This window comes from Oncorhynchus keta, chromosome 35 (genome assembly GCF_023373465.1).
Source record: "Oncorhynchus keta strain PuntledgeMale-10-30-2019 chromosome 35, Oket_V2, whole genome shotgun sequence".
NCBI classification, from domain to species: domain Eukaryota; kingdom Metazoa; phylum Chordata; class Actinopteri; order Salmoniformes; family Salmonidae; genus Oncorhynchus; species Oncorhynchus keta.
In genome coordinates this window covers 58,493,900-58,512,481 of record NC_068455.1, presented here as the reverse complement: position 1 = coordinate 58,512,481, position 18,582 = coordinate 58,493,900, and the positions used below count along the sequence as shown (strand labels likewise).

Genomic DNA, 18,582 nt, shown 5'->3' with positions numbered 1-18,582 from the left:
GGGTGCTCTCTCCATCATGTAACCCCTCCCCCCGATCTCACACCTCTCAGTCCCGGTATGCTTTGATACCTACAGTATACCATCTCCAGAGATTTATGACGTTCAGCCACTAACCCCCCCTCCATACCTTCATCATTTCAGTAGCTAGCTGAAACTGCCTTGCACCCCCCTCCTTTTACCCCCTCTCCTTATCGGTCTCCACGGTGGAAATGGGATGTTGCTGCTAGCCTGCTACAGTGACTTGTGGCTTTGTCCAACAGGGCTAAGCGCCATGACCAGAAGGGCTGCATGGACGCGGTTAATTATTCTTGGAGTGAAAAAAGCCCAAACAATTTTTTTCTCTCTAGTAGTTTTCCCCATTCATAGTAGTTGGCACTGCCCTTGAAGCCCCCTGCCAGTGCCAGGCCTCACTACCAAAAGCCATTTTCATTTAATTTCTTTCCAGCTCTCTCCATTTCATTTCATTGACATTCCACCAGTTACTCTGTGTCATTTGGAAGGGCGGAGAGCCATGTCTGCACTTACCCGAGTCCTCCGACAGTGACAGGTTTTCAAGCTTCTGCTTGTTGGCTTTCGCTTGGATGATGACCAAGAGATCACCAACTGGGACAAGGCAGGCGTTCGTAGCTGTGTATAATTAAATAGATGCTCTGTATTTCTATGGACTGATGATTAGTAGGAATTAAGAGTAAAATGGTGTGGAATCATAAATGGAGAACGTGGTGGAAGCGGAGTTGAGTTGGGAAAGAAACAGGTTGCAACTGTATGACTGGTAACAAGGATTGACCAACACCAACTGTATGACTGGTAACAAGGATTGACCAACACCAACTGTATGACTGGTAACAAGGATTGACCAACACCAACTGTATGACAGGTAACAAGGATTGACCAACACCAACTGTATGACTGGTAACAAGGATTGACCAACACCAACTGTATGACTGGTAACAAGGATTGACCAACACCAACTGTATGACTGGTAACAAGGTTTGACCAACACCAACTGTATGACTGGTAACAAGGATTGACCAACACCAACTGTATGACTGGTAACAAGGATTGACCAACACCAACTGTATGACTGGTAACAAGGATTGACCAACACCAACTGTATGACTGGTAACAAGGATTGATGAAAACCAACTGTATGACTGGTAACAAGGATTGACCAACACCAATGCAGACTGATTCATATTTATGAAGAAAGGTCCATACATTTTATGACAAGAGCTATTATTGTAAGTTAAGAGTAAATCCAATACAGTTCCCATCCAAACAAGATATTTTCCAACAACAATACTCCCAGTAGCCTGTTGGAAACATGATGTGTGTGAACACTCAGTGGTGCCTAGGGACATTGTGATAGTCTAACAGTTTCAGGAGTGGGTTGGAGGTTGGACATTTTACACAAAATCATCCGTTTATCATTGTAGAACTACTGGAAATGTAACCCAAAGACACGAGAACTAAAAAATGGTAAGGGGAGCACTCATTCACATTCCTATCCACAGAAATAGAACATAGCCAACTTCCATTAGCTCCCCACGTTAATCCCTAGGCTTAAGTTTAGCAGGCTAAAGTCTGAAGCCAGAGTTGGCTCGCACATCCTCCAGTCCAGTCCATGGAACTCAACAGGCGGAGCATAGAGTTTCCCCGGCCAGAAGGTGGCTGCAGACTGCAGTGCGGATTGGCTGCAGTGCAGAATGGCTACAGCGTGGATTAGGACCCCACAGTGGCTCATTGTTAATTGGACACCATTTGTGAAAGCTACAGAGAGATTAGTTTGAACAGCTGCTGCCATTTGTCATAAATGCCCTTTTTGTGGCTTTATCTGCCTTATTATTCCATTGTAAGAGTTGGTTTGGTGGAGCACATACAGTTCATTCGGAAAGTATTTCAGACCCCTTGACTTTTCCACATTTTGTTACATTTTGTTATGTTACAGCCTTATTCTAAAATCAATTAAATGTTGTATTTCCCCTCATCAATCGACACACAATATCCCATAATGACAAAGCAAAAACAGTTTAAATATTTTTTCAAATGTATTAAAACTAAAAAAAAAATGAAATATCACATTTACATAAGTATTCAGACCCTTTCCTCAGTACTTCGTTGAAGTACCTTTGGCAGCGATTACAGCCTCGAGACTTCTTGGGTATGACACTATAAGCTTGGCACACCTGATTCGCTGGAGAAGGAAACGGCGATTCCAAGGCAAAGATCAGGGTGCCTTGTGAAGCCCAAGCGACGAGTGGCTAATCTGCCCTTGCCCCCCGTTCTGCTAGCTAACGTTCAATCTCTAGAAAATAAATGGGACGAACTGAAAGCACGTATATCCTACCAATTGGACATGAAAAACTAATACTTTATGCTTCACCAAGTCGTGGATAAACGACTGAGGTGGAGTAATCTTATGATAAGCTGCAGACCTCACTATTTACCCAGAGAGTTTTCATCAGTTTTTTTCGTAGCTGCCTATATGATCAACATTGTCTTGATCAACAGTGGTAGGCCTGATCACTGACAACGATGAGATAGACTATAGGGAGGAGGTCAGAGACCTGACCATGTGGTGCAAGGACAACAACCTCTCCCTCAATGTGATCAAGACAAAGGAGATAATTGTGGACTACAGGAAAAAGAGGACAGAGCACGCCCCCATTCTCATTGACGGGTCTGTAGTGGAGCAGGTTGAGAGCGTCAAGTTCCTTGGCGTCCACATCAACAACAAACTAACATGGTCCAAGCACACCAAGACAGTCATGAAAAGGGCACGACAAAGCCTATACCCCCTCAGGACACTGAAAAGATTTGGCATGGGTCCTCAGATCCTCAAGAGTTTACAGTTGCACCATCGAGAGCATCCTGACGGGTTGCATCACTGCCTGGAATGGCAATTGCTCGGCCTCCGACCGCAAGGCACTACAGAGGGTAGTGCATACGGCCTAGTACATCACCGGGGCCAAGCTTCCTGCCATCCAGGACCTATATACCAGGCACTGTCAGAGGAAGGCCCTAAAAATCGTAAAAGACTCTAGCCACCCTTGTCATAGACTGTTCTCTCTGCTACCGCACGACAAGCGATACCGGAGCGCCAAGTCTAGGTCCAAGAGGCTTCTAAACAGCTTCTACCCCAAGCCATAAGTCTCCTGAACAGCTAATCAAATGGCTACCCAGACTATTTGCACCCCCCACCGCTCCACGCTGCTACTACTCTCTGTTATTATCTATGCATAGCCACTTTAACAACGACTTGCATGTACATAATTATCTCAATTACCTCGACACTGGTGCCCCGCACACTGACACATACCGGTACCCCCTGCATATAGCCCCGCTATTGTTATTCACTGCTGCTCTTTAATTATTTGTTTTTCTTATTTATTACTTTTTTCTTAATTTTTGTTGTTGTTATTTTCTTAAAACTGCATCATTGGTTAAGGGCTTGTAACTAAGCACTTCACTGTAAGCTCTACACCTGTTGTATTCAGCGCATGTGACAAATCAAATTTGATTTGTATTTGGTGAGTTTCTCCCATTCTTCTCTGCAGATCCTCTCAAGCTCTGTCAGATTGAATGGAGAGCGCCGCTGCACAGCTATTTTCAAGTCTCTCCAGAGATGTTCAATCGGGTTCAAGTCCAGGCTCTGGCTGGGCCACTCAAGGACATTTGGAGGCTTGTCTCGAAGCCTGTCCTGCATTGTCTTGGCTGTGTGCCTAGGGCCGTGTCCTGTTGGAAGGTGAACCTTCACCCCAGTCTGAGGTCCTGAGCACTCTGGAGCAAGTTTTCATCGAGGATATCTACGTACTTTGCTCTGTTCATCTTTCCCTTCGATCCTGACTAGTCTCCCTACAGAATGATACTGCCACCACCATGCTTCACTGTATGGATGGTGCCAGGTTTCCTCCAAACGTGACGCTTGGCATTCAGGCCAAAGAGTTCAATCTTGGTTTCATCAGACAAGACAATCTTGTTTCTCATGGTCTAAGAGTCTTTATGTGCCTTTGGCAAACTCCAGCTAGGCTGTCTTGTGTCTTTTACTGAGGAGCGGCTTCCATCTGGCCACTCTACCATAAAGGCCTGATTGGTGGAGTGCTGAAGAGTTGGTTGTCCTCCTGGAAGGTTCTCCCATCTTCACAGAGGAACTCTGGAGCTCTGTCAGAGTGACCATCGGGTTCTTGGTCACCTCCCTGACCAAGGCCCTTCTCCCCCGATTGCTCAGTTTGGCCAGGTGGCCAGCTCTAGAAAGAGTCTTGTGGTTACAAAGTTCTTCCATTTAAGAATGATGGAGACCACTGCATTCTTACGGACCTTCAAAGCTGCAGACATTTTTTGGTGCCCTTCCCCAGATCTGCGCCTTGACACAATCCTGTCTCGGAGCTCTACGGACAATTCCTACGAACCTCACGGCTTGGTTTTTGCTCTGACATGCACTGTCAACTGTCGGACCTTATATAGACAGGTGTGTGCCTTTCCAAATTATGGCCAATCGCTAGAATATAGCACAGGTGGACTCCAATCAAGTTGTAGAAACATCAAGGATGATCAATGGAAACAGGGTGCACCTGAGCTAAATTTCAAGGCTCATAGCAAAGGGTGTGAATACTTATGTAAATAAGCTATCTCTGTTTTTTATTTGTAATACATTTGCAAACATTTCTAAAAACCTGTTTTCGCTTTGTCATTATGGGATATTGTGTGTAGATTTATTAAATAAAAACATGTCCTCATCAATTTTAGAATAAGGCTGTAACATAACAAAATGTGGAAAAAGTCAAGGGTTCTGAATACTTTCCGAATGCACTATACACTTGTTGGATGAGTAAACGTGCCTGACACGTGAAGACTTGCGTTAGCTCCCCGAGTTGATGCCTAGGCTTTAGTTCAGAGGGCTATATCACATGCATAGTCTCTGGGAGAAATGTCAGGGAATTGCCTCGACTCACTCTTTCCTTCAATATGATTCTGAGGTCATACCAACACAAACCATGTCTAACCGTTTACCATGACATCGTTTACCATGACACCGTTTACCATGACAGTTTTGAGATATAGATCAACTCAGCCATCAGACTGGGAAAATCCACTTCCATGAAGTTCAATGTTCGTCCGTGATGCTATAATTCATCAGCCATTGAAGAGTTTCTGAATGCTATTAGACTGGCCAGTTCGGCACCTTGAGTTATCCTGATAAGAACCTAACTGTTTGACCTCCATCAGTGTTTCCAAACAGCATCTCTTTCAATTTAAGTTGAGTGTATTTTGCATGTTTATTTATGCCTGATCCAATAGAGGAATGAATAGTTTTTCCTATGAAAAATCTGGGAAACCAGGTCTGGTATCCATAGCTGCCTTTGAAAAGGCGTTTTGATAAAATACGACTGGAGTTTATATATAAATGCCTGGAATATTTCAAGTTTTGAGAATCTCTTATAAAATGGATTAAAGTTATATGGTAACCCTAGGTGTAAAATGGGAAATAATGGCTTCTTATCAGAAAGTTTTAAACTGTCAAGAGGAGTAAACAAGGTTGTCCACTATCTGCATATCTATTTATTATTGCCATCGAAATGTTAGCTGTTAAAATCCGATCCAACAATAATATCAAGGGGTTATAAATCCAGAACTTAAAAACAAGACAGTTGGAAAATAATTTCTCATGAAGCTGGTTGAGAGAATGCCAAGAGTGTGCAAAGCTGTCACTCTTTTTATTTTTTAAAGTTTCCAGACTCTTCAACAAACACGATTGGTTAAATAGACTCCCCCAAACACACAATTCCGTGCATACACTTTTGTGCATGTGTGGAGGTATTTCTCCGGGTCAGCAGAGTCTTCACCCAAAAACTGCTGGAATCCAATGACAGCCAAGGCAGGGAATTCCATTTGAGAAACATTTTAGTTATCCAGCGGCAGGACGTACGTATATCCTTTCCGTGCAAAGTATCATTTCGAGACCTCATTCTTCCTCGTAAAACCCGGGTTTCATTAGCGACCTCCGTTAGTTGTTAGCATAGCAGCGGCTGCTTTAATCACATCGTCCTGACGCCATTCCACTTGGCTCCTCAAAACACAGAGAGCGGTTGAACCGCGTTTTATCATCTAACAGTGATCTATCAAGACCTACCAGTGATGATAATGGTGGTTTCTTAGGGTCTTTCAAATATTTATCATATAGTCAGTCACAGAATGTGTACGTTTACATGCACACAATGATATAATTTTTCTGAATACTCAGATTCATATAATAGTTCGATTGAAATGTTTATATGCTTTGCAAGAAGAAAGATTTCCCTAATAACCCTGTTTCCATGGACAAATCTGAAATCAGGGACTTCGATAAATGCAGAAAATCGCCAATCAAAATAAAAACATTCTACGACAGTGACCATGTTATTTTTTATTCTGAGTTCGGACATATAGAGTTTGTATGTGAAAACTATTTATATGAAGCATACTTTCAGTTTCTCCAAACTCACTTCGCTCATGCAAAATAGGGATGCTTGCGCGGCGGGTGCTAGCACATGCGCAGAACAAATATGCAGCTGGAACTCTGAATAAGGCGTTTACTTGTCCTACTAATTTGAAAGATTGCTCAAAAATCCAGGTGTTTTAATTGACATATGCTTACTCTAATAATAACCTTACGACAATTAAGATAATCAGAGTAAGGTGAAACATGACAACACGAACACTCATAATTTAATATTATTAAACTGATTATGGCAGTAGGCCGAGTATGGCATTAAACATACTTGGCTAATGTGGTGGAGGAAAAAGTGTATGTTAATGCTGAATTTAGATAATGACCAGATCAGATGTTACTTTTTTCTTATGTTTATTTGACTCAAATGTTGGTCCTCACTTATCTTCTCATGCCTGACTTCATGTGCGTATTCTTGGTTACACTTGAAATAGACGTTTTCGTTCAATTTGAATATCTCCCTCCTCTGCACCAATCTCTCTCTTCCTGTAGGCTTAACTTCCAACTGGAAAATCTGTGTCTCTCCTTGTGTGTGTGTGTGTGTGTGTGTGTGTGTGTGTGTGTGTGTGTGTGTGTGTGTGTGTGTGTGTGTGTGTGTGTGTGTGTGTGTGTGTGTGTGTGTGTGTGTGTGTGTGTGTGTGTGTGTGTGTGTGTGTGTGGTGGTGGTGGAAGGGGGGTTGTATGTGTGTCTCTCGCTGTGTGAAAACAGGATATGATTATCACAGGGGGAAAGTAGCTGTCCAGACATACTCTGACATCTGTAGTTACACTGATTTGGGATTCATTTTCTGCTTGTTCCACCCTACAGGATGTCCACACGCAGCGAGAACACGTTTCAGGGAAACCTGCTTCCCAATCATAGAAAATCAGATTTTTTATTTTTATGTATTCATCTTTTCTATCATGTAGAACAAATTTGTTGAATATCATGAATATTCAAGTCTTTTTTAGTCATGTCAGCAGAAGCACTGAGATTCAGTAAATCACCATGGCTTTAACATATTCATTTTTTACCTCGATTTGTTGCTGATTCATTTTGAAAAAGGTCAACGAAAAATAAGTGGCAATATACATAGGTCATGGCCGCATTTTACACACGATACGATTTGTTAACAGTTTTGCCTCATCCTACTGCTTTAAATTAGACTTCTAATGGTGTGAATAGCGTTTGGATGTTGGGTAATCGCACCAGTCAAAATACTTAGCTACACTGCTGTGTTGAATTTGTTTTTAAATCCTAACTGGTTTTATTTAAATCTTAATGTCAGGAGGGTGGTTTTAGTTAAATCTTAAATATCAGGAGACTGGTTTTAGTGCCACAGACATCTGTGAGGGAGGAGCAGAGGGCCTCTACAGAATTTGACAACTCAATGGGGCGCTAACTGATACCAAACACCCATTCCCAAGCCCCAGAAGCCATATCCTTTCTTTGACCCAAGGGGTGACATTATCCAGCATTCCACTGGGGATTCACCCTACAAACTACATGCAGTATACACTTAGCCCCAACACACAAACACACATGCATGCATACATGCGTGTACACACACGCACAACCAGGCACACGCTCGCTCACAAGCAGAGACACACTCACACACAAACACTGTAATGGGTTCCCTTTTCTCTATCCGTCATAAACCTGGCAACTCCTACAATGACGGGGGTACTGTACATGCAGACAAAAGACAAGACTACCATCACTCTAGACCTCTGATCGGGCCTGTCCCAAATGAAAAGAGTCTGATGGGGAAAGCGGGAGGGGGTACGGGGAAGTAACCGTCTCCCTGGAAACCTCCCCCGATTGTCTGGCCCTTCCTGCCCCCCCCCTATTTTTTTTCCCCTATTCTTTAGCTTGATGAAGGATGCACATTGGTTTTGCACGCTCTCGATTTGAAAGACAGTTTACATTGAAGGAATGCTTCTCCCATGCTTCTATTGCTCTCTGTATCGGAATATCTGGCCAGTATTCTATAATATACTTTTACTTTCTGGTTCTAAATGTTGGTCTACATAACTCCTTCTCTCTTTTCATCCTCCTCCGTCTTTCCCCTCTGATCTTTTGCTCTATTGCTCTCGCTCTCTCTTTAGCTCAAATCCATAATCACAGCTGTCAGATAAGGCCTGGTAGGCAGGCACACTGTCAGGTCGAAGAGAGGAGAGAAGGAAAGAGGAGAAGAGGGAGGTAGAGCAGAGTAGAGTAGAGCAGAGTAGAGCAGAGTAGAGTAAAGTAGCGTAGAATAGAGTAGAGCAGAATATAGTAGCGTAGAATAGAGTAGAGCAGAGTAGAATAGAGTAGAGCAGAGTAAAGTAGAGCAGAATAGAGTAGCGTAGAGCAGAGTAGAGTAGAGTAAAGTAGCATAGAATAGAGCAAAGTAAAGTAGAGTAGAGCAGAATAGAGTAGCACAGAATAGAGTAGAGCAGAGTAGAATAGAGCGGAGCAGAATAGAGTAGCGCAGAATAGAGTAGAGCAGAGTAGAATAGATTAGCGTAGAGTAGAATAGAGTAGAGCAGAGTAAATTAGAGTAGAATAGAGTAGCGTAGAGCAGAGCCGAGTAGAGTAGAATAGAGCAGAATAGATTAGTGTAGAACAGAGTAAAATAGAGCAGAACAGAGTAGAGCAGACTGCAGCCGTTGGATGGTAATAGTCGAGGCAGCAGCAGCGTCTTTGTAAGCCAGGACAGTGAGGTAGTGTACAATTCGTGATGTGGGACAGGGGGTCAATGTACCCATTTGTCTTCATTTGGGAGGGCTGGTTGATGGTGCAGGGACTAGCTAGGAGGAGGGGGTGGCACTAGCCCTCCTGTCAAGTGGTCTCAGGGGGGGGTTGAAATGTATTCGGCTAACCTCACAAAGCCTGGGAAACTCTGATGGAGCTTAACCATAAGATAAACTATATTCACTGAGTGTACAAATCATTATGAACACCTGCTCTTTCCATGACATAGACTGACCAGGTGAATCCTGGTCAGAATATGATCCCTTATTGATGTTAAAGCCACTTCAATTAGTGTAGATGAAGGGGAGGAGACAGGTTAAATAAGGATTTTTAAGCCATGGGACAATTGAGACATGGAATGGGCAAGACAAAAGATTGAAGTGCATTTGAATGGGGTATGGTTATAGGTAGGTGTCAAGCGCACCGGTTTGTGTCAAGAACTGCAACACTGCTGGGGTGCTCAACAGTTATTAGGAAGGTGTTCTTAATGTTTTGTACACTTCTAGAAGAAATTCTGAAATCTTTTCTCCAATCAGACTCCTGTCTTCACCTGCACTGTTACATTGATCAAAAACACCACAAAAAGCCTAGAGGAGTTCCACATTTCTCATATCAGTTACAGGGCCACGTTTTCAGATTCCTTTTGGAGAGTGAAAATGAGTGATGAAGTTGGCTGAGAAGCAGACATCCGCATAGGGCCGTGACCTCTACATGGAGTTGTCTTGTTTCCATGGAGATTTATGTACACGGCGCACACAAAAGAGGGCTAAGGAGGTAACATGGGTTGTTTAAGCCTTGAGATATTTGCTAGAGCAAAACTCTGGTGCTAATGCCATGCGGCTGATAGTGCGTGGTAAAAACCTGGTTTCAGAGAACCAGAGTTGGCGTCGGAGAGTGCAGGGCAAAGACCATAAACAAAGGAGGAGAAAGAAAGAAAATAATGAATTAAAAAAGAGAGAGCTTTACCAACACTAAATGTAGCTGAAAGTAAGACCACATCATTTACACAGCAACAGGGTAGAAGAGTAGAGTAGCAGAGAGAAGGGGGAGGGACGTTTAGCAGGAAGAGGAAATCAATAAAGTGGGCAGCAGCGCTGAGAGGAACCTGTTCTAAGTGGATTAGACCGGGAGAATGTGTTCGATAGGTTATGGCTCCGAGTAAGATATTCACCGCAGGCCCAACAGCATACTGATGAGACGAGCCAGAGCTGAGCAGCACAGGTTTGTGTGGTTCACACTGAACAAAGCCTTCACAGAATGTCTTCGCTAAATTCAGGACGAAAGCCTCCTCTGTTACATTGGAACTGGGAATTTGTTTGTTGCATAATTTACACTTTAAAAACCTATTTTAAATGTGAACAAACCATCCCTCTACACGTTCAATATAGTGAATTTGTACTGTACATAAAAACAAGTTTCATCCAAAGGTCAACCATGCTTCTATTGACGGAACTCAAACAATAAGTGGACTACTGTACTGTACTAACAAAACAGCTCTTTGTCATCCTAACCACAAAAAAAAAAAAAAAAAAAAAAAAAACATGGAATGGTGGTGTCCTTAACACTGTGTGCCTGCAACGATTTAGTTTCCCGCTACTGGCATCCTCCCAGCCATCCTTCTCTGGCTATGAGCCCTGGGCCTGAAGCAGCTGTCACAGGAGTCTGGGGGTGACTTGACGGAGAGTCAGTCAGAGAGGGCTGGGCAGTGTGCCGCAACTCTTGGTGGCAGAGGAGGAGAAAGGAGGAGGAAGAAGGGAGGGAGGGAAAGAGGGGGGGGGGGGATGTAGTGCTTAGCCAAAGACCTCCGCTGTGACCCAGAGGTCGAGAGGTCAAACTCACTCCCCCTGACCATGCCTCAAATGCAGCCAGCTGGAAAACGAGGGGCACACAGCTCAAAGCGCTGCCCCACGCAGTGCAGAGCAACCAGCCGGCCAATGACCAGAGAAGACAACCAACCAACATTGACACCCTGCCAACCTGGGAGGGAGCACGTCTTCTGCTGCCTCTCCCACTCACTGATTCGAAAACCTGACATGCGGACAGGGGGAGGGGCGCAGACTGACAAATGGTTGTCAGGGGACTACTGGTGGTCTGGGAAGCACGACGGCTGACCCCAATTGTTGGGTTCAAAGGGGGGGGGGGGGTGCTTTGTAGGTAGTCCCCCATCACCCCCTTAGGCCAAAAGCTCCCTACGCCACTCACGCGCTTTGGGGCCAACCATGTGTTTTCACAGATCTGTTTTGCGCAATTAAACTTCAGTGGACACCCCGCCACATCTCTTAGCCAAGGTCAAGGCGTTCCATTCCATGGTCTGGCTATCGTAAAACAGAGCCGTCGTTTTAACATGGCAAACTGTATTAGAGGGTAATCCATCCGGATCCAGGACCTATCAGGACTGTCAAAAAAGCTTGAAGAATGAAATGGGGGAAGGTTTAAAGAAGTGAAAATATGACTGTTTTTACGACCATGTTAACTTTCAGCACTAGGATAATGGGGAAGGGACTTGGCCCTTGACCTCATGGGATCCTACCGTGGATCAACCAAGCCTGTTCTTTCACTGGCTATGAGTTATGTCGTTTTCTTCTTGAACATGAACTCGGAGATCACTGATCTCCTTAAAAGTTGACTGATTTTTTTTACAAGACTCATTTTGGATGGGGGAAAAATGATGCAAGAAAAAAAATCTGAAATTCGGACTTAAATTAAATTAAAAGCAAAATCAGACAAATGAACAACTTTGGGACACACGCTTTATAGACGTCAGTTCTCTTTCACTGTACTCATTAGAGGGGTATAACATCGGAGGGGACCTCAGCCAGCTATCTAAAAGAGAAGCACTCAGACAGGCTCTTCATGTATAAGAGGCCCTTCATTCATATTAAATAACTGGTCTTTTGAGGCTCTGATTATATTTCAACAATAGCGTTCCTCCTAACCTACATCAGAGCAAACACAAAGCGTAACAAAAGGGTATTCCAAGTCAGATAAATACTAAATAAATACTGCAGAATCTACTAAATCTAATTTTTTTTTAAATTCAAAGCCTTCCTCAAAATGTTCCCTTAGTCATCACAATCACTGTTTAGCTACTATAGGGACCCAGATAATTATCAGAAATCTCATGGAAATTAAGAGCTTTGGGTTGAGTAAATGGTGTGCGTTCTTATTTTAATATTTGGACAAATAAGTCTACAGTATCCTCAAGTGTTCATGTATGATAAGCACAATGGTACCTTGTGCTTATGAAACGGTGATGAAACGGAATGAACAGTGTACTGACTTCAGCAAATCGAATAGTATTATAAGAAATATTTGCTATGCGAAACATCCAAAACGGAACAAAAAAAAAATCTAAATTACAATACGAACGAGAAATGGTTGATGAACACAAGGTGGTTACTAGTTTCAGCAGCTATAGCGCCAGCACATGGCGAAGGGTATTATCCCATGCCAGTGGGTTTCCATTGAAAAAGACTGGCAGGTTGGCACAATGGCTCCCACAACCCCCACACCCTGCCCCCAACCCCCTTCCAGCTGGCATTCATCTGGGCATGCACATGGGTGCTGCTAGGGCAGACTTTGCCCAGCTAAGCGCATCTATGCCTGACAACAACGGGTTGAGAAACCTCTCTAAAATTACCCACTCACTCACCGAGCCAGCGACCTTTCTTGGGCATCAACCCTGCAAAGTTAATAAATATGTATAGCTCAAACTCAACATGACATAAACATTACATAAAGAAACAACTGGCACCAAATAGTTTAAGAGGGTTACTCTTAACAGATTTGAATGTAGCTACATATTACAAAAATGTATAATTCACCTGGAAGAATACTAAAGTTGAAATGTAATAAGGTGAAAAATCTAAGAAACCATGGGACATATGACATTATTTTCCTAACGATTAACGGAAATGCCATTATCTGTCAAAGCAGGGCAGCCGTTTGGCGGTTTCTTCTTTGTGTTTGTTTGTTTGTTTCATGCAGTTGCAGAAGAACAAAAGCATGGCGGTCCCCATTCTGCCACAGTCAGAAACTTTCCAGCGTGCCCACTGCATTGCGGATGCCAACCAACGAATCAAAGGCACGCTGCAAGCAGACAAAGAGGGTTTGATGCCAACCTCGGAACCTCTAACAACCATTACTGCCGTTTTTTCCCTGCCTGCCTGGCACAGCGCAAACAAAATGGCGCTCGCCCCGCACGCTACCACAATGTGGCTACATTGTCTAGAAAGCTGGGCACTGGTAACGGCATGCCAAAGACTGCCCTTTGCTCTATACTCGGCAGCGTAAACAAAATATATTGTTTTTTTTTTTTTAAAGTCTCATTCAAAAGAAATGGCGAATGCAAATGAAGGCTCGCTATATGGTATCTAGGCTACTCTAAAAATAAATATGGTAAGCTGCCAATATGGGAAAATCTGATTATTTTTCATCCCTTGGGACAAATATTCATAACTGAAAAACATATTTTCAAATACTAGGATTCCCCAACTTGGTAACTGCATGTATACACATTGTAGTTCAACCAATTATATTAACACAACCTGTAGTGTGCTTTGTAAATTCGTATTCCTTACATGATATCAATGGACCATTTTTGCGACATTTTGTGGTGTGCTGTCTGATACTGTTCATTTGTTAACAACAGTTCAATTGCGGCAGATGCAAACTAGACATGAGAATGAGCGGCGCCCTACAAAAGACACAAAAGAGGGTCTGATGCCAACCATGGTGCCAGTGGCAACCATTATGGTCTCTCTGCTGTGCCTTCTGCTTTCCCTGGCACTTATCAAACACAAAATGGAGGCTCTGCCTTTCATGACAATGAGCTAGCTAGACTGTCTGCGTTTTTTCTCCAACAGCCAATGCATTACGGACGGGTACCTTACTGCATGTGTTGGCATTATCGTTGGAGCATTTATTGTGGGCCAGGGAGTTCGACATAACTTTAAAATTCCCACTTGTAAAAAAAAAAATGTAACAAAAGGTTAAGGGAATAGTTGTTCATGTAGTAAAGAAAAGTTAAGTGGCAAATACATAAGAGTTTGAATAACAAAGCAACCTTATTTGCCAGAATATATATCCGCAGTGCGGTATTGGTCTGAGAAAACGAGGGTTCTTGTCAATTTCCTCTTCTTACAACAATATAAAGATCACTTTCTATCGTAACATATAGGAATACTATGACTATATAGAAATACTATGTTTATAGGCATTACATTAATTTCTGTATTACAAGTTCTCATTCAATTTGAAATGTCCTATACATTTCCAATTTCTTACCCAAAGAATCATAAGATGTACTGTAAATATTTTGCCATTGTTATCTATTTATGAGCTATTTTAGACATTTTGCCAATTTGATTAATCGACTATATGCAGAATTTTAAGGAACACATTTGTTCATTTAACAAACCACATCTATTAATGAAAATCTAGTGGAGGAACTCCTTGTTACAACAACTATATGAAAGATCAAGACTTCAACATTTGTCAGGATAAAAATAGCAAATACTGTACATCAATCAAAATGTACAAATGTCCCTTTTTGCCCAAATACCTTTTTCTAAACCATCAATTCATACCCATCACCTTAAAGGATTTGATTCAATTTGAATGATGTTTTCTGTTCCAAAAATGTACAATCCATTTTGTGAGCACATACTGTATCTGTGTCCATGAGCAAAACCCTCTCTCTTTACTCAGAGACTATTAAATGACAATACTTGTAAATTGGCAGCACTATAATGTATTAAGTCTCTGTAAAGAGAACTTGTGTGTGCCCGAAACAATACAGAATGCACAGCACATCCAAAATATGCAGCGGTATTTGGAAAACCATCAAACCAATCTTCTATTGTCTGTGTGTGCATAATATGTGTGCATTTCATGTTTTTTTTTGACTGGTTGTAGTATTGTATTGTTTTTTTTTTTATGTACATGTCTGCTTGCAAGAGTGCCCAGTGTTCATCTACATTGACGACAGGCCAGCTTCCTTCTAAAGACACCATAGTGGAGACACTCCAAACCGCCAATGAGGCTGCCAAAATGGCAGCAGATATGACACTTGACCTTGGCCAACCCTAAACTCCACCCACCCAACCAGTGATTCACACAGTAAGTCAACCTACCTTGGTCCTGGACATAGTATGCTAGAAACAAGTCCAGTTCCTTGACCGACACTGTTATGTGATGCGGCTGGACGCAAAGTGTTGGGTTGGTGCAATGCGACGACTTGATGAGGCGCTCTCCGTCTGTACTTTCCAACGGGATGCCTTTGAACAGGATGACCATGACCAGGTCCAAGCGCCACACCTTGTCGGCCTGCCGCAAACAGTCGATCCGCCGGATCTTGCCCTTCTGGTCAGGGTTGGAGAGGACACAGCACGGGTGCTTCTTGCCTGTCACGCTGAGCACAAAGTCCTCGCGGTACTCCTGACGGATGTCCTTGCGGAGCTTGGCGAGGAGCCTGGAGGCCCACTTCTGCTTGATCTCAGGCTTCTCGCTGAGCAGTTCGTCCTTGACCACACGTTCCTCGTCCTTGGACATCCGTTTTTCATGCTTCTTGAAGTACTTGCGTTTCCTCGCCTGGAGGTTGAACCACGTGTAGGCGATGGCACGGACGTGAGGGAGAAGTGCCTCGATGAAGGGATGAAATTCATCCTGAAAGGCAAGGGGAAGACGGAAAATAAAGAGAGTCAGAGAAGTTAGTTGGCATAGTCATGTCAAGTGACCTTTTTCGCAAAAGTTGAGCCAGAAGTCTTCCTGAACAGAAGATAAATAGCCCATATACACATTCACATTGTTACAGGAAAAGGCTGACAGAATACCTCATGTACACAAGTTGACATGAGGCATTTTGTGGTTACAATATAGTAAAATGACAAAAACAAAATTAAACAATGATGTACTGTAGACAAACCACAATATCATGACATATTGACTCCTATAAGACAGTCAAGTCTATCTGGCCTGAGAGTTTATAGGAAAAATCTGTTCAGAGAAAAAAAAGCTGTTTTACCATCTTCAATACGGCTGGGATTACAACCGAGAAATAACGATCTAGGTTGACGAAGATACGAGGATGCCACCGTGTTTATTACAACCGCCAACACCACAATAGAATGTAGTCAGATGCTGTTCCTGTTTCCCCCGAGCATGCTCCGACTAGGACTGCTGGGTTGTTGGCACAAGAAGCAAGCGCCTCTCACACTTGCATTTCTCTTATCAAACTGTCCACATTCCAACATGTACTTGCCCTTCACTGGAAACGGAGAAAGGATAGTCTGGAAGGGGGGAACTAGAGTGTAGTAAAAAATGCTTGCATAACTGAAGGGGCGGAAAGGGGAAACCTCAACCCCCCTTTTCCTTCAACACAGTCACCTTCCATGTTCCAAAGGCAAGGAGTAGAAGGTAGGGAAGATAACATATAGTATGCCTCAACCTAGAGCCATTATTGACATAGTCCCAATCTATGTTTGCAGTCCCACGCCAAGTCCCTTAATGTGTTTTCATAGATGCATGGCACTTACTCAGAGTCATTCAAAAAAATCTAACCAAGGTTGACAATAAAAATGGCATCTTGGCACAACCTGCAGATTCTATGTACCTTCACTACTCCTTTAATAACGGCGACATTGAAATGCCTTGTGCTAAGCGGGAATTAAATCCTTTCTAAATCCACTTTAGGTAGGCAGGTTAGATTTGTTTTTCCTCTCACATGTAGGCCTATGTGTAGATAGCTTGTTTGGCTGCATAGCGGAATGCCAAGGATCATGTCATTTTGACTAAGACAAAGTATTAGGTTATAATGACTTAAATTAAACCGTTTTTCTTTTAATGTATGAAACAGACTTTATTAATACACATCCAAATTATAATTGAATATTGCAAATCATTTTAAGTTTAGTCAAATCTATGGCCAACCTAAAGTGCTTTATTACAATTTTAACATAAATAATCTCATATTCTAGTAGCTGTTAGTGTTGAATAGACAGGAAAAACATGAACATTAGAATTTTTTAAAAGTCATTACTATGTCAAAATCAATAACTGTAAGACAGTTGTTTTGAAAACGGCCTCTGAAGAGTTAAATCACATATTGTTCTTTGTGTAAGCGAGCAGACGGGCTCTGGGAAAACCACAGAGATTCAATCCCAGTTATCTCTATGCTCTTAAACTACCCACGGGTGTTGTTCAGAGAAAGACACATTGTTGATCCGCCCTGTAATGTGCCAACAAAACTTGACTTTGGGCGCTGAACAAACACACTGAAGGCCAAATCTATCATCAATAACGACTCATCCAATTTGGAAAGTATGAACTATGAACTGGTGCTGTTATTCTTTAGAAAGGGAGTTTCTTTGAGACAAAAACAATGTTTTTTTGAGGCTTTAGAAAAAAGTAACAGTCAATACCTGTGAAAGTGATAGGCCATTTTAAGCAAGACATCAGTTGTAATAATAGTGAACTTAGTTTTCTTATGATATCGCCATAACCTCACCATAAAAGTTTATACGGCAACAGTAAGGTACATAGAATATAAATGAGCTTTACTTACAAATAACCATGATGCCATTACATTTCCTATTTGCTACATTATAATGAATTGCAGTTATACAGCAACCAATTCCAGCTCATAAACTCCTAACTTATTCTCTACTATAAAAAAGTAAGCCTAGTTTACACTACAAATTAAGGTTTGGCTATGCTACATTTCTAGGTAAGCCTTGGGATTGCATGTGGTGCTGTTTGAATAGGAGTGTCTGCTAAATTACAAAAAAAGATAAAGGTTTAAGACAAATGAGTTGGCAAGGGCCTGTGTGCAGTGCACTATAGTTGAGGTCATAAAAGCACAATCCTCTTTAAGCACAAACTAAACCACATCTCAGCCAATCACTTACTTTAGCCAAGTAAAATATAAACAGTCAAATTGAGTCAGCCAAAAGCCCTGATACTCTGCCCAACCACTTATCATTGTTTTCATCTTCATTCACTGCAAGTGGCTCCCATGCAACTCGAACAGAGTGAAACTTTCTCCTGAAACGCACTATGAAAAAAAGTATTGTCCAATATTACCAGGCCAAAACCGATTTGGGGTCATCTAAAAAATATATAATAATAATAATAGTAGTCCGTTTATATGTTTTAGTTTACACATCAAACACAGGTTAAAAGGAATGACGTTGAGATGTTCTATAATATCATCTCATAACCTATATCATTTGATCACGGCATTTTAAAAGAGGGCTTTTACGCACACGCTGGAGCTATCTTACTTAGAATACACATGGCGGTACTGCACAGACTCTTTTGGCTTATTTTCTCTCTCACTGGTAAAACACGTTATTTCTTACTCAAAAATGAACTTGTCATC

At 42.3% G+C, this 18,582-nt stretch overlaps 1 protein-coding gene and 1 long non-coding RNA gene across 11 annotated transcripts in view; one reads left to right on the top strand and one right to left on the bottom strand.

Moving 5' to 3' along the window:
- Window positions 1-18,582, bottom strand: part of LOC118368723 (nuclear factor 1 B-type-like) — an 89,664-nt gene that overhangs the window by 59,834 nt on the left and 11,248 nt on the right. For 9 of the 10 annotated variants that reach the window (XM_052497177.1, XM_052497178.1, XM_052497179.1 and 6 more), the window contains exon 2: window positions 15,338-15,869. In XM_052497177.1, coding sequence (XP_052353137.1) covers window positions 15,338-15,869 — 532 coding nt within the window. Of the gene's footprint in view, window positions 1-15,337; window positions 15,870-16,227; window positions 16,364-18,582 lie in introns of those variants that run through there. The other variant, XM_052497183.1, reaches the window with a different exon arrangement.
- On the top strand, window positions 470-1,267 carry LOC127916017 (uncharacterized). Its single transcript, XR_008093211.1, has 3 exons — window positions 470-842; window positions 878-990; window positions 1,026-1,267. It is a non-coding gene; the product is annotated as an uncharacterized LOC127916017 (long non-coding RNA).